The sequence below is a fragment of the Balaenoptera borealis genome (assembly GCF_965194805.1).
Source record: "Balaenoptera borealis genome assembly, chromosome: 8".
Lineage (NCBI taxonomy): Eukaryota > Metazoa > Chordata > Mammalia > Artiodactyla > Balaenopteridae > Balaenoptera > Balaenoptera borealis.
Genome location: NC_138865.1, coordinates 116796940 through 116819657, shown reverse-complemented (window position 1 = coordinate 116819657; position 22718 = coordinate 116796940). Strand labels below are relative to the sequence as shown.

At 55.7% G+C, this 22718-nt stretch overlaps 1 protein-coding gene across 2 annotated transcripts in view; it reads right to left on the bottom strand.

Moving 5' to 3' along the window:
- Positions 1 to 22718, bottom strand: part of HMCN2 (hemicentin 2) — a 154877-nt gene that overhangs the window by 48352 nt on the left and 83807 nt on the right. For both annotated transcript variants that reach the window (XM_082400654.1, XM_082400653.1), the window contains exons 35-57: positions 22128 to 22282; positions 21590 to 21686; positions 20873 to 20968; positions 19160 to 19336; positions 17289 to 17446; positions 16320 to 16443; positions 15718 to 15893; positions 14607 to 14703; positions 14293 to 14412; positions 11641 to 11802; positions 10534 to 10815; positions 9323 to 9490; positions 8078 to 8191; positions 7547 to 7633; positions 6621 to 6812; positions 5596 to 5769; positions 5359 to 5472; positions 4708 to 4850; positions 3898 to 4048; positions 3071 to 3289; positions 1341 to 1454; positions 742 to 929; positions 10 to 106 (exon numbers count right to left, since the gene is read on the bottom strand). In XM_082400654.1, coding sequence (XP_082256780.1) covers positions 10 to 106; positions 742 to 929; positions 1341 to 1454; positions 3071 to 3289; positions 3898 to 4048; positions 4708 to 4850; positions 5359 to 5472; positions 5596 to 5769; positions 6621 to 6812; positions 7547 to 7633; positions 8078 to 8191; positions 9323 to 9490; positions 10534 to 10815; positions 11641 to 11802; positions 14293 to 14412; positions 14607 to 14703; positions 15718 to 15893; positions 16320 to 16443; positions 17289 to 17446; positions 19160 to 19336; positions 20873 to 20968; positions 21590 to 21686; positions 22128 to 22282 — 3405 coding nt within the window. The remainder of the gene's footprint in view (positions 1 to 9; positions 107 to 741; positions 930 to 1340; positions 1455 to 3070; positions 3290 to 3897; positions 4049 to 4707; positions 4851 to 5358; positions 5473 to 5595; positions 5770 to 6620; positions 6813 to 7546; positions 7634 to 8077; positions 8192 to 9322; positions 9491 to 10533; positions 10816 to 11640; positions 11803 to 14292; positions 14413 to 14606; positions 14704 to 15717; positions 15894 to 16319; positions 16444 to 17288; positions 17447 to 19159; positions 19337 to 20872; positions 20969 to 21589; positions 21687 to 22127; positions 22283 to 22718) is intronic.

Below are 22718 nucleotides of genomic sequence, written 5' to 3'. Positions count from 1 at the left end.
CCAGCTCACCTTGCACCCTGAGGGTGAAGAGCTTCTCCGCGGAGCCCGCCGGGTTCTGGGCCACACACATGTAGCTGGCAGCGTCAGACACCTCTGCCGTGGACACCTGTGGGTGCACGCCACCGGCCGGATGGCTCTGGGTCCCACCAGGAACTAGTGTGAGGGTTCCCTCCCACCCATTCCAGGCACGGCAGGGACCAGCAGGAGCTCCCTCAGAGGACCACCTTTGCCTGCATGGAGCTTAGGGGGTCACCCCACAGCCATCTAGGGCTTTCTGTGACATCTGGGGGGGTGTGAAGCTGAGGGATTCCCTGTAGCAAACCAGATGGCGACAACAGTCCCCTCCCCCAGCCCTAAGGAGGGTGCTCTGTGCGGTGTTGGACTCCAGGGGTCCCGTGGGGCTGTGTCTGGACACTGGGTGGCCGAGGAGCTGCCTGAGGTCCTAGGTGCTGGGCTCAGCTCTGTAAGCGTCCAACGGCATTCCCGAGGAAGGCTGCCTTGTGCCGTGCCAGGCTCCAAGTGTGGCATGCCTGTGCGTCCTTTTCTGATGCCATGCGTAGCCCAGCAAGTCTGCTCACGTACGATTATCTGGTGGGCTGAATTAAATCCCAGGGGCTCCAACATGGCTTCAGGCAAAGAGCCTCATTTGGCACAGAGAGTGGTTAGCTCATTGGTCCTCAGACAAGCAGCACTGAGTCACAGCAGTCGCTGCCTTCAGCCCGAGCAGGGGGTCGCCCTGACCTGCAAAACTCGCCCGTCCTCCAGGACCTGCAGCCACGGGCTTGGGGAGAGAGGCAGCCCGTTCTGGAACCACAAGATGGTGGGCACAGGGTTGCCCAGGGCTGGGCACTGCAGGCTGACGGTGCTGCTGGCGTTGACAGTCACCTCCTCCACCAGCTCCTCTGTGTCACCCAGGATCACAGGTGGGGCTGGGTGAGGGGAGAAGAGGGTGAGGAGCGGGCAGCCCCCCTGGGAAAGGTCCCGGGGGGAGGCGGGCGTGGAGGCAAGAACACCACTTGGTGCCGGGCACTGGCTGGGGCTCCTTGAACTCTGCCCACCAAGCCCTCCCAGGCCCTGCCGCAGCTAAGGAATCTGGGGCACAGAGAGGGCTGTGATTTGCTCAAGGTCACACAGCTAGGAAGCAGCTCACTTGCAATTTGAATCCAGTCCTGTCTGGTTTTAGAGCCCAAGCTCGTAACCCCTACCTCACCAACCTCTGAGTACAGTAGGACTGAACATGCTCTCTACTTGGACCCACTTCGGGAGGGGGCCTCTCATGGGACCTGTAGACATGAGACCACGCCCCCCCCCCCCCCCCGCCCCAAGGCCGGGCCACTCACTCAGCACCAGCAGCTGGTAGTGAAGCCAGTCCTCGCCCACCTCATTGGAGGCCTTGCAAGAGTACCTGCCAGCATCTTCCGCACGTACTAGGGGGATCTGCAGGACCCGGCCTCCTGCGGAGACATGGAGACAGAGGCCTGAGCCAGGGCAAGGAAACCCGCTCTTCCCCCTGGAGGGGACCTGGGACACATCACTTCCCCACCCCCGCCACTCCCATTCCCCGACCTCATGTGTGAAACGCAGAGAATCGCCTGCTCTGCTCAGGTCACGGGTCAAGGGGATCAAATGAAGCACAGTAGCAGCTTACTCTGTGCCAGGCCCTGGGCTGAGCATTTCCCTGGCCTCTGACTCCGTGTGCTGTTACTACTCCCATCTTACAGATGGAAAAACTGAGGCTCCCAAAGAGTGCCCAGCAGTGCTGAGCCCAGCTCCTCATTGAAGGCAGAGGGAAGGGGCAGAAAGCTTGGCAAATGTCGGCAGAGGCTCTCAGGAGGCGGTGGTGGTTGGGCGTGGGGGCAATTGGGGGGCATCACCTGGGACCCTCTGTGCACAAGAGCCAGCCAGGGCCAGACCCTGGCATCTGTGGGGCTGGAGCTGGTCTCTAGTGGAAGCTGGGCTAGGGTCGCTGTGTGCTCAGGACTCTGGGTTGGGGGATCTCTGACCCAGGATGTGGTGGGCTGTGAGCAGGGTTAGAACCAGGGGCTCATTATGTGCGGAGCCAGGAGACAGTACCCGGGATTTGGGGAGGCAGTGGCCATGGCTGGGGGAGGGATCACTCGATACCTGAGGGTAATCTGTGATCACGGCCAGAATTAAAGTCAGCTGTGACTGTGACCACTGTGTACCCAGGATTAGGGGTCAGTGGCCAGGGCCAGAGGCCAATCAGCATGTGACTGAGCTCACTGTGTCCCCAGATCAGAGGGCAGTGCCAGGTTAAGAGGTCAATCGAGCTTTCAGTAAGCATTGCCTCTCCCAGATCTCCAAGGGGCCACCTTCTTCTGCAAGTACCAAAGTACCAACCCTGGAATGACCCTGTTCATCCTGCAGCCCACGTCATCCCCCTCTGCTGGACAGCGCCACAACTGGCCCAAGCCTGGCAGGACCCGGCAGGACCCCATCCGGGCTCTGCGTCTCAAATACCTCCCAGTTCTGGGCCACCCTAGGGAAGCCAGGCATTTCTAAGTCCCATCCCCGGAGCCTTTTAATTCAAAGTCATCCACAAAAAACTATTCTGAAATAAAGCAGTTGCTTACAAAAATTAAATAACCTTAAAGGAATATTTAAAGTTGTAAGAAGAAATTTAAAAGGTCACATAAGCCATGAACTTGGACTCTGGGTGGTCATCAGAGCCCAGTGAGAGATTCTTCAGCATCTGGGGTCACGAGATCTTAATAACGGAACCGGCCACACCTCCAGAGAAAGGGGCCAGGACATTACAGATGTTGAAGCCCAGAGGAGGGCACGGCCGAGATGAGAACCTCTGTTCTAAAAACCAGAGGCAGAAGGGGACCCCACTCTTGCCTTCAAACCGGTAAAGAACTTCTAGCCCCGGTTTACAAAAGGCAGCTAAGGTCCAGAGTGGTCACGTGCCCTGCCCGGGGTCACACAGCAAGCAGCGCACAGGAGAGCTCAAGGACTTACAGAAAGGCAGAGGAGACCAGCTCGGATGTGGGCGTGACCCTGGTGCCTGCCTGCAAATGCCCTGCTTCTGTGTGCAGCCCTGGCCTACCTTGCAGAACAGACACCCCATCTGTGGCCGAGAGGGGCTGGTCTTCCCTGTACCAGGTGAGCTCCGGGGATGGGACCGCGTTGGTGTCACAGTACAGGTAGGCGGGGTTGTTCTCCACGATCTCCCGGTATTCCATCACCCCACCCCGGGCCTCTTCCTCCCGGGACAGGGTCTCAAAGGCTGCACTGGCATCTCCCACCTTCTGGAACACAGGGGGTACTGGGGAGTGGGGGACAAAGACATTAGGACCCACAGCCGAGGGACAGAGATTCTCTTCTCAAAGAGATTCCCGTCCCAGCCTCCCCCAGGCACAGAAATTCCACCGTTTGAGCCAATCCCTTCAGTCAAGGCAGTTTTTAAATTCACTCACTCCTTCAACCAGTGTTTACTGAGCAACTACTATGCAGGGCACTAGGATAAGTTTCCTCTCTCTGGAGCTCGTGTCTAATGGACTCAGTCTTATGACACGCTGGTATTTCTCAGAGGAGAATGCCAGATACTAAGCGTTAGCCAGAGTGTATGCCTTGAAGCACGGAGGCCCCCCATCACTGGCTTTTTGAACTAGGGGGGCCCTCAAGGTCACCTGATTTGATCACCCACATTTTACAAAGGTAAAACCAAGGCCTGGGGGGCAACGATGGCCTTGTCACAAGGTCAGTTCATGAAAGAGCCCAGGCCAGGGGCGTGGGGGCCAGACATGCAGACAGCGATGAGACCAGAGCCCTCCCGCCAGACCACCCCAGAAGCACTGATACTCCCGACCCCCAGCTATGCGGCCTTCCGGTCCTACTGGCCCACGCTCCACCCCTCCCTGTGGCCCTACACACCCTGGATGAGCACGTTGAAGTCCTGGTCATCCTCGCCAACCACATTGGTGGCCACGCACACGTATCGCCCGGAATCTGAGACCTGCGTGGGCTGGATCTGGAGTAGCTGCCCTTCACCAAGGATGTGGACACGCTGGTTGGTGGTCACGGGCTGAGGGTGGAAAGAGGGGAAACAGACATCAGAAATGCGGGGCAGAAAGCCCCCAGACGAGTGTACTTCTATTTTCACACAATTTTTAGAATACAACATAAAGTGATAAGAACACCCCGACAGTTTTGTAACACCAAATCCATACAACTTAAAAATTAGAAGAGGGGCTTCCCTGGTGGCGCAGTGGTTGAGAATCTGCCTGCCAATGCAGGGGACACAGGTTCGAGCCCTGGTCTGGGAAGATCCCACATGCCGCGGAGCAACTGGGCCCATGAGCCACAACTACTGAGCCTGCGCGTCTGGAGCCTGTGCTCCTCGACAGTGAGAGGCCCGCGCACCGCGATGAAGAGTGGCCCCCGCTCGCCACAACTGGAGAAGGCCCTTGCACAGAAACGAAGACCCAACACAGCCAAAAATAAAAATAAATTAATTAATTAAAAAAAAAAATTAGAAGAGAATTCAGTGGGTGAATATAGGGTTTAATGTTTGTGAGACTTGTTTCCTATAAAGAGTTGAATTTCTTATTAAAATACAAAGGGCGGGGCAGGGCCCAGGCCAGCTCTGGGACCTGATGCCTTGACTGCCTTTTCTGGAAGCTTCCAAGCAGATGAGGGGGACCAGACTGAGAGCCTGAGGCCCCCAGGGGGTCCCGGGCTCACCTGTCCGTCTTTGTACCAGCTGATGGTGGGTGGGGGCATGGCCCAGCACTCGCACTCCAGGGTCAAGGTACTATCGACCTTGGTCTTCACTTCCTTCACGCCGACCTCCCGGGAGGGGTCAGCTTTGGAGATGGAAGGGGGGACTGAAAACCACAAAGCAGTCTGAGGAGCCGGTCAGCAGAAGACATGCTGAGACCCTGCGCTCCCCCTGGTCCCGGCTCTGTCCCAGAAACGGGGTGTTGGCTCTCTGAGAGTGGAGGAACAGGGACTCTGGAAACCCACCCGCTCCTGGGGAGAGACGGTTACAGGACAGGTCAGGTCCGAGGTGGGGGGATTCCTGGGGTGACCTCTGGGAGCCCTCTTGGGGGTACCAGGTCTCAAGTTGTGGGGTCTCTGGCTGCACCACAGTGTGAGTGGCAGAAGGAAGCCAGGACTGGTGTGGCTCTGGGCGTCCACGTGGCCCAAGTCCTAGCTCACTGGTTCCCTCCTCCTAGGTCCTTGGCCCTAAAATGACTGAGCCGGCCCTGGCTGGCCACTGACCATCAGAGGAGACAAGCCATGTGAAGGCATCTGGGGTGTCAAAAGCAGCCCTAGGGTTCCCGGGCCGCCTCCTGCCCACCCGACTGGTGCCCTGGAGGGTCCCTGACTCACTGAGGACTTCCACGTGGTAGTTCTTCATGGCCTCGCCAAGCTCATTGGTGACCACGCAGGTGTACTGGCCCGCGTCTTCCTTCTGGGCATTCAGGATCTGCAGCCCGTGGGTGCCTGCTTGGGGGGCGGGGGGCAGCGGCCAGGGTCACCCCCAGGCATTCACTTAGGCTCCCTTCCTCTGACCCAGCCCGCGTCACCTGCCCCCTCTCTCCCTCCTCCCCGCCCCGAGGGCATCACCTGGGAGCAGCTGGATGTTGTTCAAGCCCTCCAACGGGGCCCCATCCTTCATCCAGGTGATGGTGGGGGAGGGAAAGGCCAGAGCCTCGCAGATCAGAGAGATGGGGTTGTTGATGGTCACGGTCACCTCCTCGTCCGCACTGTCCTTGCTCATTCCCAGGATGGTGGGAACCACTGCGGTGGGGCAGGGAGCGTGCTCGTTAACGGAGGTCCCCCACCCTGGGCCCAAGGACCCAGAAAAGCCTCAGACCCTGGTGCTTGGCTTCGGTGCTTTTGCTACTGGCATCGCACAGAGGGGAAACTGAAGCTCAGAGGAACCACGCACCATGTGCCCACACTTGAACTCAGGCCTGGGTGACCCAGAGCCCAGGCTCTCCATCACTAAGCAATCCTATAGGTCAGTTGTGCCTCAATTTCCCCAATAGTCTCTTAACATCCAGAATCTACTAATTTAACCAGAGCCTTCTCAATTCTGTTTGTGATTCCAATTTTTACCACTCTCTGAGCAGAGGTGGGGATGGAGTTTTACTCCCTGCTGGGTAGGATAGCTCTGCTTTCATTGGTCCCCAAATTTTCTCTTTCAGCTCTCGCTGGGGACCCTCCCTTTTACCAACAGCATTTTAAGAAACAGATCTGTGCTCCTCTCAACTTCTAGACCCCTGTTTCTCCTAACGAGACAGTTCATTCTGACGGCCCTTGGAAGACTGACTGCCTGGGTGTGAGCCCCAACCCTGGGGCCTGGAGTCTTGTCACCTCTCTAAGCCTCAGGGCTTCATTGGTGACATGGGGACAAGCACATCTCCCACCTCCTAGGGTTGTTGAAAAGATTCAACTAATCAGGCCTGTCCAAATGCCTGGCCCATGGTAGATGTTCAGCCAATAGAGCTGTTATTATTATTTTTGTTGTTGTTGACATGGAAGAAAAAATAGTAAAGTGCTTTGTGGGAAGCTGTCTGTAAGGAGCTGGTCACCTTGGTCTCCCTCATGCCGGCACCTAGGGTGGCCAGAAGATGCTTAGCACTTACCCAGGACGCTAAGCTGGAAATGTTTGGTCTTCTCTCCTATGGCGTTGGCCGTAATACAGGAGTAGTGGCCTGCGCTAGACAGGTTGGCCTGGAGGACCTGCAGGAGGGCTCCATCTGGAGAGATGCGGTGGGCACCTCCGCCAGCCAGGGGCCTGCCATCTTTGAACCATGTGACCTTGGGCTGTGGGTGGCCTGTATGCAGAGGGGAGAGGCAAGTGAAATGCTTCAGCAGGTTTCGACCAGGTCAAACAAGAGGTCAGAGGCTGCTGCAAGATGGGGCAGGGGACGTCAATTCTCCATCCTAGTCCAGAGGCCCATGCAGCAGGGCAAGACACAGAAGCAGCCACCAAGCCTGGCCTGGGCCCTTTCCTGTGTGCTTTGATTGCCTTTTCCTTACCCAGTTGTGGGCAGGAATGGCTTGGTACAGACAGGTAGGACAGAAAGGCAAGTTATCCCTTCCACCCATCCATCCATCCATCCATCCATCCATCCATCCATCTCTCCCAGCCCACAAGCATTAATGGGAGCCTACTCTGCTGGGCACTGGGGGAATCATGGTGACAAGGTAGCCCTTGGTCCTCAAGGAGCTCAGAGCCTGGCTGGGGTACACAGATGTCACAAGGCCACTATGGCCCCGTGTGGTCAGTGCTGGGATAGGGGAACACTGGGACCTGTAGGAGCCCATGGGCCCAAAGGGTCAGCCAAGGACTCCTTGTGGAGGGTCCTGGAAGCTGAGCTCTGTAGTCAGATGAGGAGTAGGCAAGAGTGTTTGGGGCAGAGGCACAGAGAGTGCAAAGGCCAAGATGGTGAGAGACCCTCCGTGGGGAGCAGTAGGGCTGGGGGCAGGCAGCCCAGATCTCCGGGGACCCCCTCCTTCTCACAGCTGCCTCTCACCCTTCTTCCAGCTCACTGCGTGTGTCCCTTACCTGTGACATTGCACGTCAGGTGAGCCGTCTGCCCCTCGGGAACCTTGATTGCCTCCTCCAGGTCCTCGTTCTCGATACTGGGAGGAACTGGGAGAAGCAGGGAAGACAGATGCTAACTGACCATGCCGAACAACCACGGAGCAGGAAGCTAAGAGCCCATGGCACCTCTCTTCCATTTCCCCATCCCCTCACGCCTGCCGCCACGGGGCTGTGAGTTTAATAAACCTTAACCCTAACCCCAACCCTAACCCTCAGCAGCCGGCTGAGGGAAGTACCAGTGCCTCTGGGAGAAGGCCCTGATCAGAGGAAGGCAGTTGGGTGGTATTGAAAATCTTTTCCCCCTTTCATCTGGGGTTAGTTCCAGCTGTTTCTGGAAAGTTCTATGGCAGCCTCAGAGAAGAGGTTGCTGATGAGGCAAAGAAAACAAGGCTTGGCTTCTCCCTCCTGCCGGTGCCAGACCCCACCCCCAGAAGCTCCCAGGCCGGAGGGAAAGGATGGGTGGGTGCCCATGAGAATGGGGCGGTGACACACCCAGGACCTCCACGCTGAAGTTCCTCCGCACCTCCCCAGCCTCGTTGCTTGCCAGGCACGAGTAGAGGCCTCTGTCTCGCTCCTGGGCCCGGGTCATCTTCAGCATCCAGCCACCTGGGGAGGGGGGGAGTGGGCTCCAAGCACAGCTATGAGCAGCCTTCTGTCCCAAGCTGAGCTCAGGCTGCCCACCAGGAAGAGGAGCATGCCAGGCATTATATTTAGAGGTATAGGTGTCTGCCTCCCACAGTGTTCCATTCCTCAGACGGGTAAACTGAGGCCCAGGAGGGTAAACAGATAGATGGAGCCCCCTGGACATTAGACCTACACCAGGGTAAACTTGAGGACCCTGTTCTAGTAAGAAGGATCTGTCACCTGGCTACCCTCTCTTCTGTGGGTTGGCTGGGGCTAAAAGGACAGCAATGGTTTATGTAGTCCTGGCTCAGATCAGAACCCTCATTCGACTCTGATGGACCTTGTAAAAGGCCACCTTCTCCCAAGGACCTCTCAGAGGTGAACCAGCTCCTCTCAGAGGAATGCAAGGATCTCCTAAGACCAGCCCAAGGAAGGCAGATACACATCATCACTGCTATTCTTGCACCCAAGGCAGACAGCACTAATTGATCGCCACTCTCCTTTCTGCTGGGCCCAGATGCAGTCTCTGAATTCATACCATCACACTGAATCTGGCGGCCTCCACCAAGTGCTCAGAAGTGGTGCACAAGGGGAAACTTATTTACCATCCCAGCTGGAACAACTGAGGGGTCATTGAGGCTGAGCTTCAGGGGGCCTGGAAGTCCCTGCAAGATTCTGATGGGATATTGCCTCTTGGGCCTCAGTTACCCCATTTGTACTCCAGCAAGAACCATCACAAACCAACTTTGTGAGGAAGATGGATATTCAAAGGAGAAAGTGCTTAGATGAGCATTTCCCAAAGTTGGTTACGGTTCCATGCTGTTTCATAGGTGCCGTGAGAATTTTTTTCTGCAGGACTTATCAGAACCTTGACTATACAGATGGTCACTGTGAGCCTCCAGGAGAGCAGAACAGGAAGCCTCTTCCAAACTTATTTAAATCTGATTTTTTTTTCCTGGAGCACCTCACCTGACCAGTGTTTATGGGGACCAACAGCTAAAACGGTTATCCCAACCAAGCCTGGCAGTGCAGGACCAGAGGTCACAGGCATGTGATGGACAGAGGTGGAGGGCCAGACCCGATAACCAGATACTCCGCTGACTGGCACCTTACCTGCCAAGAGGTAGGTGTCCTCCCCAGGGCTGATGGGTTCCTCCCCTCGGAACCAGAGGACCCCTGGAGGTGGGACACCTGTGGCTTGACAGAGCAGCGTCAAGGGGCTGTGCAAGGTAGCTGTGACGTTGGTCAGTGGGTCCAAGTCTCCAATGAGCTCTGGGGGCACTAGACACGGAGAAGAAGCCGCATTCAGGATGCAGACGGGGGCTGTACGCTCCTGCTTGCCTCCCCACCAATGCCCTCCCCGAGGACCCCCGTCCCCCAGTTAGGTCAGCCTGAGGAGCAGAAGCAACAAGATCAGAGCTGCTCCCACTGAAGGGCGTGAGTGATGGCCACGGGCTGGGCTTTGGCATCAGGCTTGGGCCCCAGTTTCCCCGACCCCTCGTTGGAATGCCAGGAGAATTCGACAAGGACGTGTGTAGAGCGCTTAGCACAGAGCCTGGCAAGGAGCAAAGACTGAGCAAACGAGACGGGAATTAGAGCAAAGGGGAACACCAGATGGGTCCCTAAATCCACAGAGCAGAGTTCCATTCAGAAAGAAAGCCACACTCTATCAGGCAGGGATAGGTGGGCGAGGCTGGGGAATCCCAGCAATGATGGAGACATGAGAGGGTCCTCCCTAAAGGACCCCTGCCCACCTCTCCCTCCTTGTCTCTCTCCACTCCCCGCCTCCACCCTGAGGCATGCAGTAGGAGCTCAGTAAGAGACTGGAATCACAAGGCTCTTCTAGCCACCGTGAACATGCTCCAGCCCTCCGCAGAGTCTGTTCCCTCTGCCTGGCACTCTTCCTCTCACCCCGGCTCCCGATGAACCGCTACTCAGCCTTTGCATTTCAGCTAAAAGGTCACTTCCTACAGGAAGCTGCCCTGACTTCCCAGGACAGCGGTCAGGATCTTCCTGATCTCTCGGGGAACCCCCGAATTCCCCCATCACATACGAGTCATGCAGGATAAAGAATGCCCGGAACAGAGAAGGGGAGCAGCAAACACGGGAGACAGGGAAGGAGGGAAATGAGGGCTATTTGGAGCCAATCCTGATTTTGAGAGCAGCGTTTGCAGCTTCTTCCAACAGGAGCCCTACCCAGAGGGGTCTGACTCCTGGCAGAACAAGGGGGTGGCCCCAGGAGCACAGCTTGGGGACAGAAGCAGCCTTGCCTTCTGCAGTCTGGTCCCCTTCCTGCCCTCCTCCAGCAGGCCGCCAGTCCTCACCCAGCACAGAGAGCGAAAATCTCCTCTCGGCCCTCCCGGCCACGTTCTCGGCCACGCAGCTGTAGCGCCCGGCGTGGACAGCCCGAGCCCGCTGCACGTGCAGCCTCTGACCCTGGCTCTGCAGCCGCAGGCCAGGCTCGGCCCCCGCCGGCTCGCCGTCCCGCTCCCACGTCACCCTGGGCGGAGGTTTCCCTGTGGCATTGCATTCCAGAGTGGCCTCCTCGTCCTGGACCACGGACACCTGTGTGTGGGGCTCCCGGGGGCCCGCGATCTGAGGGGGAACTGGCATGGGGAGAAAGCACGTCAGGGAAAGTGGGCCGCCGGGCACCAAACACGCGCCACATGCCAGGCTCTGGGCTCGCCTCCATTTGGCCTGTGTTCCTCCATGTCCCTCACTGGCTGTGTGACCTCAGTCAGGTGACCTCGCCTCTCTGGGCCTCCACAGTGCATCTCTATAATGGGGTTAGAAAAGTACCCCATGGCCCCCTCTCTCACACCCTGTGAATCACAGGAAGGCCTGCCGTTTGGACAATGAGCTCACAGAACAGCCCTGAAGATTTGTGAGAGGTTTTCTTCCTTAGAAACCAGAGGCTTCCCAGAACGTAAACAGCTGTTAGGACTGGCCGAGGGCGGGGGATTATTCCACAGGTGGGGTTCTCCCCAAGATGCTGAACAGCATTTTCCTTGGTTTTATTTTCTAGAATGATTTTTACAAGGTTGAGATATTTAATTTCATCCCGGCAGGACAAGTAGATGGAGACTTATGTTTCCATCACATATAGGAGCTTCATATCAATTTTACATTTCTTTAGTTTCCAACTGTTTCAAGCTGTGTTTTTTTCCCCCTCTGGACCACTGGGGGCTTCTTGGGATCACGCTGCCCCCTCTCTCATGCTGAGGTCAGGAGCTGTAAGAAGCTGCCTGGGGGTAGGGGGCAGTTGAAATGCCAGAGAGCTAAGGGGTAACAGGAAAGTGCTCTCATCAGCCCTGTTTTGTCTTTGCTTGGGTTTTGGGGTGACGTCTGTCCTGCCAGGGCACCTGGCTGCCCACCCTTTGGGCCCCTTCTGGCCCCTTCTGCCTGGTTCAGGTCATCCCAGCCTGACTCACCATGCACCTCCAGATGCTGGTCCTGGCTGCTATTTCCGGCCACGTTGCTGCACTCACAGGTGTACGTTCCCTCCTGGGCTGGCTGGGCCTGTGCTAGATACAGCAGCCGCCCCACAGCTGACACCTGCCCAAGGCCGGCCCCATCCATGGGCAGAGGCTGACCTGAAGGCATGAGAAAGAAGCCCCTGGTCCTTGGTCCTTCCACCTCGAACACTTGTCCTCCCAACCATCCTGGCCAGCTCCTGCTCATGCGTCAGGTGCCCACTTAGATGTCACCTCCACCAAGAAGCCTTCCCTGAGCACCAAATCTGATCCCGGAACCCACTCTGATCTCCCATAACACTGAGCCTCTGCCCAACACAGATAAGCCTGCAGGTGGCACGTCCGAATCCTGCCCTGGCGTAGGCTGTCCTGGAGGGCAGACCCTGCCTCACTTTCCCCCTGGGATCCTTAGAGGCTCTCTGGGGCCTGGCATATAATAGCGCTCAGTGAAGGCTATCGAATGAATGACCCATCCAGCTGGCTACAGAGATGGGCGAGGGAGACCAAGCAGCTGGCACACCTGGCAGCAAAGAGACCCCGATGCAGGGAAGGATTTTGTAAAACAAGAGGCACTGGATTAAACACTAACTTCCAACATCCTGCACCTGTTCACAGCAGAGCGGCCCTCTGGGCTCTGGCCATCCATCAGCATGTGTCCCAGCAGGGGGAGGAGACTAGGTGGCCACATGACATTCTTCCTCGCTCTTACATTCTATTCTCTGTCCATGCTCTCTCCCCCGGTGACCTCGACTTGTCTTGTCACTTTTGGATTTATTCTTAGTCCAGACCTCTCTTCTGAGCTCCAGACACCTATGTCTGACTGCCCACTTGACAACTTGTTGGGTGTCTAACAGATCTCAAAATTAAATGCCCCAAACTCCCTATCTGCTCCCCCAAACCTGCCCTTGCAGCCTCTCCATCTCGGTGATGGCAGAATCACTCTCCCGACTACCAGGTCAAAAGTCATTCCCCAACTCCTCCTTCTTCTTAGCCCCCATCCCAGCCGTCAGAAAATCCGGCCAGCACCACCTTTGAAATGCATCCAGACTATGGCCCCCTTCCAACACCTCATTGATACCCACCTAGTCCAAGTGCCAGCATCTCTTGCCCAGAGTCCCTGCAGGAGCCCCCTCACTGGCCACCCTGCTCCCACCCTTGCTCCCAATGCTCTATTCTCATCATGCTGGCAGGAACCATCTAGAGTACAAACCAGACCCCTACAGAAGCCCCATCTCACTCAAGGTAAAAGTTGAGATCCTTACAGCCTTTGATCCACCCCCATCGCTCAGGTGACCATCTCCTGCTACCGTCCCCTTGCTGAATCTGCTCCAGCCCCACTGGCCTCTTTGCTGTTCTTCAAACATGCCTGGCTCATCCCTGCCCCAGGGCCTTTGCACCTGCCATCACCTCTGCCTGGAATGCTTTTCCCTACAATATCCTCATGCTCATCCCTCACCTTCTCCACATCTGCTTGGTCAAAGGTCCCTGGCCACCCAACTTAAAATTGCAAATCCCACCTCCCTCCCCCCTCACAACTTCTCCCCTTTCCTGGCTTTTATTTCTCTCCATAGCACTTATCATGTCAGGTATTAAGTCATTTACAGGCATACCTCAGAGATATCATAGGTTCGGTTCCAGACCACCGCAAAAAGCAAATATCGAAATAAAGCGAGTCACGTGATTTTTTTGGTTTCCCAGTACATACAAAAATTATGTTTAGTCTATTAAGTGTGCACTATTATGTTTAAAAAAACAATGTACATAACTTAATGAAAAATACTTTAAAATGCTAACCATCATCTGAGCCTTCAGCAAGCCATAATCTTTTTTCAATAGTAATATCAAAGATCACTAATCACAGACCACCATGACAAACATAATTATAATAATGAAAAAGTTATAAATATTGGGAGAATTATCAAAATGTGACAGAGACCCAAAGTGAGCAAATGCTGGAAAATGTTGGGAAAATGGTACCAATAGACTTGCTGGAGGCAGGGTTGCCATAAACCTTCAATTTATGAAAAACAAGACATCTGCGAAACTCAGTAAAGCAAAGCACAATAAAACGAGGTATGCCTGTACTAACTTCGCATTTATTATCTGACTGCGTCAATCCACTGCTGTATGTCCAGCACCTAGAATGGGGCCTGGCACAGAGAGGCTCTCAACGAATACTGGTTAAATGAATGAATTCCAAATATTTATCGAGCACCTGTTTTGTACCGGGCACTGTCTTAGCCACTGCTGAATTCCCAGACAGTGCCTCCCAGGGCTCACGGGCTCACAGAGGAGCAGACATTGAAGGACTAAGGTGGGTAATATGACAAGCTAACATACAGGGGTGGCGTCAAGGAGGCCTAGACTGGGGTGGAGGTCAGGGAGGGCTTCCTGGAAGAAGAGACATCTGAAGTGAGGCCTGAGGATCAATCCAGCTCTCATTGGCTGAGAAGGGGCTGAAGGGCCTTCTGTAACCAGCACCCACACCCCCTAGGGCTGTAAGCCCACCCACCTCCAACTCAGCTAGAGTGGGGGCACCCAGCGAGGGCAGGGAGCAGCCTCCTTGGGTGGGGCAATGAGGGTAGGGCTGGGCGAGGTCAGCCATCCTACCGTCCTTCCTCCAGGAGATCTTGGGGAAGGGGACGCCCCGACATTCGCAGGACAGCCTGGCGGGGTGCCCCTCAGTCACAGTCAGGGTGCGAGGCTCTGGTGAGGGGAACACTGGAGGGACTGAGTAAAAGAGAGGAGGTGAGGTGGGCAGGAAGTTGTGGGCTGGGATAAGAAAGGGACCCGGGGGGGAGAGGGTGGGGTGGAGGAGGGCTGTATCCTAGAACGCACTCAAGGCAGCCCCAACCCCAGGGCTTGAGAGCCAGCCCTAACAGGGGCAGGGGGAGGGACCCCAGCCCAGCCCGGGAGACCCTCACCCCAGACGTTTAGGTTGTAGTGTTTCTCCGATCGGCCTGCCTGGTTCAGCGCCTCGCAGGTATAGCGGCCTGCGTCCGCCACCCCGGCTCTGTCCACCTGGCCGAGAGCAAAAACAACCCATCAGCGGGGGCAGCGCAGATGGGATTACCCCCGGACAGACTGTGTGACCTTGGGCATGTCACTTTACATTGCTGAGTCCCCCCTCCCACCTGGAACCAGGGAGCAGTGGTGGCACCTGCTGCGCCTCTTGTACCGGGAAGTTTCTGGAAGCCAGGGCCTTGGTGGCCTGACACGGACTGGGCACAAATGGCGGCCCTGCCAGCCTCACCCCACTTCCTGTTCTGAGGAGGAGGCGGAGGGGACCCTGTCCTCAGGGGTCAGATCCTGACCTAGGCGGGTGATGGAGCTAGGCTGTGGCTTTGCAGAATGAAGGGAAGGAGGGGGCGGTATTCCAGGCAGAGGAAACCAAACAAGGGGGCTCAGAGTTGGGAATGATCATATCACAAGATGTAGAGGGGTGGGAGAAGGAGGGGCAGGCTGGAGTGGAGCGTTCTCCCAGCACCTTGGAGAGGTACTTCCCCTCCCCCAGCTGACATGGATGAGCTCTTCTCTGGGGCAGGTGGGACCTCACAGGCATTCTCTAGAACTCTCCCAGCCACCCCAGAAGAAAGGCACCAGGTGCTCACAGGTGAGAGACGGGAGGCCAGTGTGGTCAGAACACGACCCACCCAACGGTGCAGTAGTCGGGAGGAGGTGGAGCTAAAATTTAAATCCAGGCTGACTCCAGAGTCCCTGACCTTAACTAACCCCTGCCTTGCTGGGCCAGATGAAGGGCCTTAAATGCCCAAAGGCAAGGAGGCTTTTGAACAAGGAGTGAAAAACTCGTGGGGGTCCTGAGGGAAGTCCCCCCACCAACTGAGGGCTCAGTCCTGGGGCTTCGCTCTCCATCCCTGTTTGGCTGGAAGCAGCTCTGATGGGTCCTTGGACTGGAGGGGCCTGCGGGTCACAGTGAGCTGAACTGATGCTCACGGGGGCACCTCAGCCCGCCCTGTTCGGGGCTCAGCTCTGCTCACAGTGGGGGTCCCCTTGGTGGCCTGGGAGGCCGCACACCTCCAGCAAAGCCTTGTCTGCGGAGAAGCGGATGCCAGGCCGGGGCTCCAGGGGGCGGCCGTCCTTCCGCCAGCTCAGCACGGGAGGGGGCACAGCGTGGCTCTGGCACTCCAGGGCCACTGACTCGTTGGCCACGACGGACACATTCAGCTCTTCTCCAAGGATGCTTGGGGGCACTGCGGGAGGGGGCGGGGCAGGGGCTGTCTCAGCAGCCAGGAGCAAACACCAGGGATGGGAAGTCACCATCAGCATGAGGGCCCACCCCCTGAGCTGCAGCCCTCTTGCCCTCCCCTTGATGACCTTTAGAGGAGGCCCCCAAACCTGAAGAGGATGGTGCATTATAACAACATCAATATCCTGAATATGATTTTGTACTTTAGTTGTACCAGATGTAACCACTGAGGAAAGGGCCCACCCGGCCACCTGTCCACAACAGGGGAGTTCACACTCTAGGAGAGGGCTCTGGGGGTCCAACTGACCCCTACGTGAAGGCAGACACAGTCTCAGGCCAGACCTCCCACATCCAACCCCCGGGGATGCCCCAGCCCTGCCGTCTTGAGCCGCCGGCCTGCCCCCGGCAGAGTCCAGGGCCTGACACTCACTGTGGACGTGCAGGATGGTGTCCCGGCGGTCCTCGCCCACTGCATTCACGGCCACGCAGGAGTAGCTGCCGGAGTCGGAAGCCCGGGCACTGGCCAGCGTGAGGACCCGGCCCCCAGGGAAGACCTGTGGCCCAGAAGGAAGTCCACGTGAGGTCAGGCCCTGCTGGCAGGCACAGCGGGCAGCTTGCCCCAGACCCCCGGGGCCCGCCACAATGCTGAGGAACCTCGAGCTCTACCCAGACCTCAGGACCTCTGCTGGCTGGTGGGGAACAACGTCGGTCCTAAGAAAGAGTCCCCTGGAGTAGGGCTATGGCTAGGGAGCCCTTGAAATAGGGCTGGTCCCCAAGTGTAAGATGCACAACTGATTTCAAAGAGTTTGTACAAAAAGGAGAATGTAAAATGTCTGGTTAACGATTTTTTATAATGATCACGTGATGCAATGATACTTTTTGGATATACTGGGTAAACTAAAATGTATTTTTTTATACAGCAGGTTTTTTTTAATATTCACTTTTTATTTATTTATAAATAAATAAATAAAGTAGCCAAAGGACACTTTATTTATTTATTTATGCCGCACTGTGAGGCTTTCGGGATCTTAGTTCCCCGACCAGGGATCGAACCCGTGGCCCCTGCAGTGGAAGCAAGGAGTCCTAACCACTGCACCACCAGGGAATTCCTTAAAAATGCATTATTAAAATTGGTTTCACCTGTTTCTTTTTATTCATCCTAATGCAGCTACTAGAAATTTTTAAATTACATATTCGGTTCACCTTGGTGGTGCGCATTATGTTTCTGGAGACCACCTGGCTCTAGACTCCGTTCAGCAGCTCCCCTTCCTCCCTCCAGCCGACCATCCTGGGCCATCATTGTCTCCCTCTCCCCTCGGCACTCCCAGGCCCTGACCTCTGCTCCCAGCACCTACTGAGGCACCCGGGAGGTGAGTCAGGGCCACCCAGCCCCACTGACCTGGAGGCCAGAGGTCCCTGCCGTGGACACGGGGTTTCCATCCTTCAGCCACATCAGCATGGGGCTGGGGGCTCCCGTGGCGTTACAGGTCAGCCGAACCGGGGTGTGAAGCAGCACGGGGCCCGGCAGGCTGGGTGGCAGAGTGATGTGCGGAGGCACTGCGGGGTGAGGGCGGCACAGGGCACCGGCTGAGCCCCGCTGGGGGTGAAGCAGGCAGGGCCCCGGGCTGGGTACCCACACAGGAGCACACGGCCACAAACAAAACCTTAGGGACAGCCACTCCCAACACGGGCGCAGCACTGCACAGTCCTTGAGGTGGCTCATCTCATCCCTCCAGCTCCACCACGCGGCTTCCACAGACGGGAAACTGAGGCTCAGAGAGGGAGGTCACCTGCCCAAGGCTGACCAGCTAGGAAGTGGCAGAAGCAGCACCTGAACTTGGGCTTTCTGGTCAGCATGAGGTCATTATCATGGGGATGGTATAGGGGTAACCCGGGTTGAGAATCCCTGGGCAGGTTTTGCTTTCCAGCTCAGAGGTATCAGCCTACAGACAGCCCCTCGTGGGCAGAAAGGGGTCAGAAGATTCAGTTGTATCTGGGAGGCATGAGCCATGACACCCAGGGTCCCAGCCTCCTGTCCAGCTACCTACCCCCTGCTCTTAAGATAAAGACCCAATGTTTCCAGCCTCCATCTGGTCCCCAGCACCACCCTGGCCCCTCCTCTCACTGTTCTGCAAGCTCCAAGCCCCCAGCCTCCTTTCAGTTTCTCAAATTCTCTATAGCCTTAGCATTTGGCACATGGTCTCCGTTTAGGCATCCAGCTCTCAAAGATGCCTCCTGGGACCCCCCAGGCCAGGTCAGCGCCCCAGTTCCAGGCATTCAATTGTACCTCACTTTTCCTAGCTCTTATCACAATTGTCATGAAACAGTACTTTGGGTAAGTATCCAATTACTATATCCTCCACTAGACTGAAAGCTCCTGGGTCCGTCTTGTTCAGGGCTGCAGCCCCAGGGTCTGCCCAGAGCACGTACAGGCACACCTCGTTTTACTGTGCTTCACCTCACTGCACTTTGCAGATGTTGTGTTTTTTACAAACTGAAGGTTTGTGGCAACCCTGCCTTGAGCAAGTCTATCGGTGCCATTTTTCCAACAGCATTGGCTCACTTCTGGTCTCTGTGTCACATTTTGGTAATCCTCGCAATATTTCAAACTTTTCCCTTACTGTTCTATTTGTTATAGCGATCTGTGAACAGTGACCTTTGATGTTACTACTACGACTCACCAAAGGCTCAGATGATGGTTAGCATTTTTTAGCAATAAAGTACTTTTTAATTAAGGTCTGTACTTTCTTTAGACATAATGCTACTGCACAGTTACTAGACTACAGTATAGTGTAAACAGAACTTTTCTATGCAATGGGAAACCAAAACATTCATGTGACTTGCTTTATTTTGATATTCGCTTTATTGTGGTGGTCTGGAACTGAATGAAACTGCAGTATCTCTGAGGTTCGCCTGTACTCAATAGATGGAGGAATTGATGTTTGAATAAATGGATGGTTGGGGGGATGGACAGCTGGATGGGTAGATGGGTGGATGGACGGATAGGCAGAGGATTGGATGGATGGTTGGATCAGTGGAAGAACAGTTGGGTGTTTCCATGCATGGATAGAAGAATGGATAGATGAATGAATGGATGGATACATTATAAATGGATGGAAGGAAGGAAAGATGAATGAAAGGAAGGATGGATGAATGGATGATGGATGGAAGGATGGATGGATGGATGACAGATGGATGAAGAGACTGAGGGACAAATGGATGGAAGACAACTTTTGGGACAAGGATCCCTTTAGTCGCAGGGCAGCTCACCATTGACCCGTAGGCCATACTGCAGCTCTGTGCTGCCTGCCACATTGGATGCCACACAGCGGTAGATCCCAGCATCAGAAAATTGGGCTCGTTCAATGAGGAGAACTCTCCCATCAGCTGACACCGTCACTCCCTTCTGGGCAGAGACAGGCTGGTGGCCCTTGAACCAGGAGATATCTGGTGAAGAGAAGAGAGATGAAAGGGTCCCTGCCAGCCCTTCAGACTGTGCCCTGTGTCATGGGCATCCAGGAGAGGCTTCCTGGGTGGCCACATGGTGTGCCTTTATTTCAGGCACTGGAGAAAGCCAGTGTTCTCCAGGAAGGGGGGCGGGGCAGAACAGGGCAGCGTTGTCTGAGATGGAACCGAAGGCAGAGAGGGATGCAGGCTGGGGCAGCCAGGAGCAAGGAGAGTCAAAGTCAGCCCAGCCCCTCACGTCCTCCCCTCTGCCAGGAGACCACCCATGAGGGAGATCTTTAGAGGAGAACATGGTATACCCCAAAACAGCAGCCTCATAAATATGGACCAATTATAAAAAGCTACATGCACCCCCATGTTCATAGCAGCACTATTCACAATAGTCAAGACATGGAAACAACCTAAATGTCCATCAACAGATGAATGGATAAAGAAGATGTGGCACATATATACAATGGAATATTACTCAGCCATAAAAAAAGAACAAAATAATGCCATTTGCAGCAACATGGATGGAACCAGAGATTATCATACTAAGTGAAGAAAGAAAGAGAAAGACAAATACCATATGATATCACTTATATGTGGAATCTAAAATATGACACAAACGAACCTATCTACAAAACAGACTCATGGACATAGAGAACAGACTGGTGGCTGCCAAGGGAAAGGGGGTTGGGGGAGGGATGGAGTGGGAGGTTGGGGTCAGCAGATGTAAGCTATCATATATAGAATGGATAAACAACAAGGTCCTACTGTATAACACAGAGAACTATATTCAATATCCTATGATAAACCATAATGGAAAAGCATATAGAAAAAGAATGTATATATATATATGTATAACTGAATCACTTTGCTGTACAGCAGAAATTAACACAACATTGTAAACCAATATACTTCAATTTAAAAATATATTTAAAAAATAAAGTTAATAAAGAGATAATAAATAAATTAGTAACGACCGATTGTATCTTCAACTTCCTTACCGCCTGCCAGGGTCCATCCCAGAAGAGGGTTTCCCCATGGCAGAGGGCAAATACCTCCAGGGCTCACCACCCCAGGCAAAGCAGGGTTGACCTGGTTCAGATGGGGGACAGGAAACGGACCCCCTTCCTGGGCCCATCCTGTCTGCCGGGCACCCACACCTAGCCCTAGCTCCCAGACCTTTGCTCAACTGCTGGTCTAGAGAAGAGGCCCAGATGGAGGTCCTGTTTCTCACCGCCAGCCCCGGGGCAGCCCCGTGAAGCCACAAACTCAGCAGAAACCCGGCAGGTTTGTTTCAGACACCAGTGCAAAGGCTCTGGGCCCTGGCAGTGACTGGCATGTAATGGGCATTGGATAAACAGCTGTTGAGAAGGAAGAGGGGAACGCTGGGGAGGGAAGGGGAAGGCCTGCTGATCTCATCCTGCTTTGTCCACAGCCAGAGTGGTGCCTGCGGCACTGCCCCACCTCTTTGGATGGGGAACTGGGGTTGGCTGGAGGTGGCTTTCAGCCAAGAGGAGGGGTCTTACTTACCAGGAGGGGGTACGCCTGAAGCCAGACACTCCAAGTTTACGGAGGCATTTTCCAGCACTGCCTTTTTGACCAGGCCCGGCTCGATACTGGGGGGCACTAGGGGAGACGAGGAGAGCCCTGGCTTGGCGGGGGTACAGGCTCTGGGTGGCTCATCTCAGCCTCCCCAGTGCCCCTCCCCAGCCTTCCCAAGGTGGGCTGGGCAACAAGGGCAACCCTGGCGCCCGACCCCCCAGGAACAGCCAGCATCAGGCACACTGGGGAGGTGGACCCCAGGCAGTCACGAGGAGTGACAAGTGCCCCTTGTCACTCAGTGCCCCTACCCAGCCTTCCCAAGGTGGGCTGGGCAACAAGGACAACCCTGGCGTCTGACCCCCCAGGAACAGCCAGCATCAGGCACACCGGGGAGGTGGACCCCAGGCAGTCACGAGGAGTGACAAGGGCAAGGATTTGCCCATATACACACACAAGGACCTAAATGAGCCCCCAAATGAATAGAACAAGCAAAGATAAATATGAATGAGAACAAGGCTGTCCACTGAAAATCCGGCAGAAAACAACCAAAAGTGGCCCCGGAGCAAATGATTTTCTACTTCTAAAGTTAAGTATGTGACATTAATTTTAGAACCCCCAGCCGTCCCCAACCCCCCACGGCAGCCCTGCGGGCCCTCAATCACCCACCACCCCAGGCCCGGGCTCCGCCTCCACCCACATCCTCACCCAACACCTTGAGCGCCACGTCCCTCCTGCTCTCCCCAGCCAGGTTAGTGGCAGCACAAGTGTAGATGCCTTCGTCCCTCAGGTCCACCTTCTCGATCTGGTGGAGAGGAGGAAGGGCAGGTGTGTGCCAGGATGTGGGTGGGGCCTGGGGTCAGAGCAACCCTGGGACATGGCAAGTGGCCAGGCTGCTGCTGACCCCAGCGCAGGAGACGTGAGGCATGGGCACAAGCTTGGTTCCGGGTGGAGCTCTGAGCCACACATTCGGAATCCAGGGGATCCCTCTGGTCTTGGGGATACTCCCCTCCCCCATTTTCTCCCTCTGGGAGCTCAAACTCCGGGGACTTGGACTAGGCTTAGGGCTCCCTTCCTTCTTCAGACCCAGCACCCCAAGGTCCACTGAGCATTTCTAGGGTGAGTGGACTCTGTTTGTCCTGCCCCCAGGCTGCCAGAGCTCCGCTTGGGCTCCCCGGGGCCACTAAAAAGCAGCCCCTCCACCTGTGCAAGGTTGGCCTGCCAGCCCTGGGGCCCTTGCACGTACCTGCAGGTTCCCCCCCGAGGCTGCCAGGGCCACACCATCCTTCCACCAGCGGAGGCTTGGGGTAGGGACCCCAGTCCCTGCACATTGGAGGGTCACAGGCTGCAGGAAAGGGGCTGTGATGTTCTCACCCCCAACTATGACCACCGATGGGAGCTCTGGACAGAGGGAGAGGCAGGGAGGCTCAGTCAGGGTCAGGAGGGGTGCAGTGGGCACCCAGAAACCTCTTCAATGCCTGGGGAGGGAGGGAGTGGCCTTGCAGGGCTGGCCTCTAGCTTCCCCCCACTCAACCCTCCAGACACCTGGCCTTAGGGGAAAGAGCACCAGACTGAGAGCTGGCAGAGCTAGTCTTTCCCTTTAAAATTCTCCCATTCATCATCCATCCATCCATCATCCATCCATCCATCATCCATCCACCCATTATCCACCCATATGTGCAGTGAGCATCTACTCTGTGTCCCACACTGCACTATGCACAGGAACACAGCAGAGAAAGTTCTGTGCTGCCCTCAGAGCTCCCAAGCTGGGCAGTGGAGATGAACAGCCAAACAAGAAATCCCAATACAGTAGGTGGGGGGCCATGGCCACGAGAGG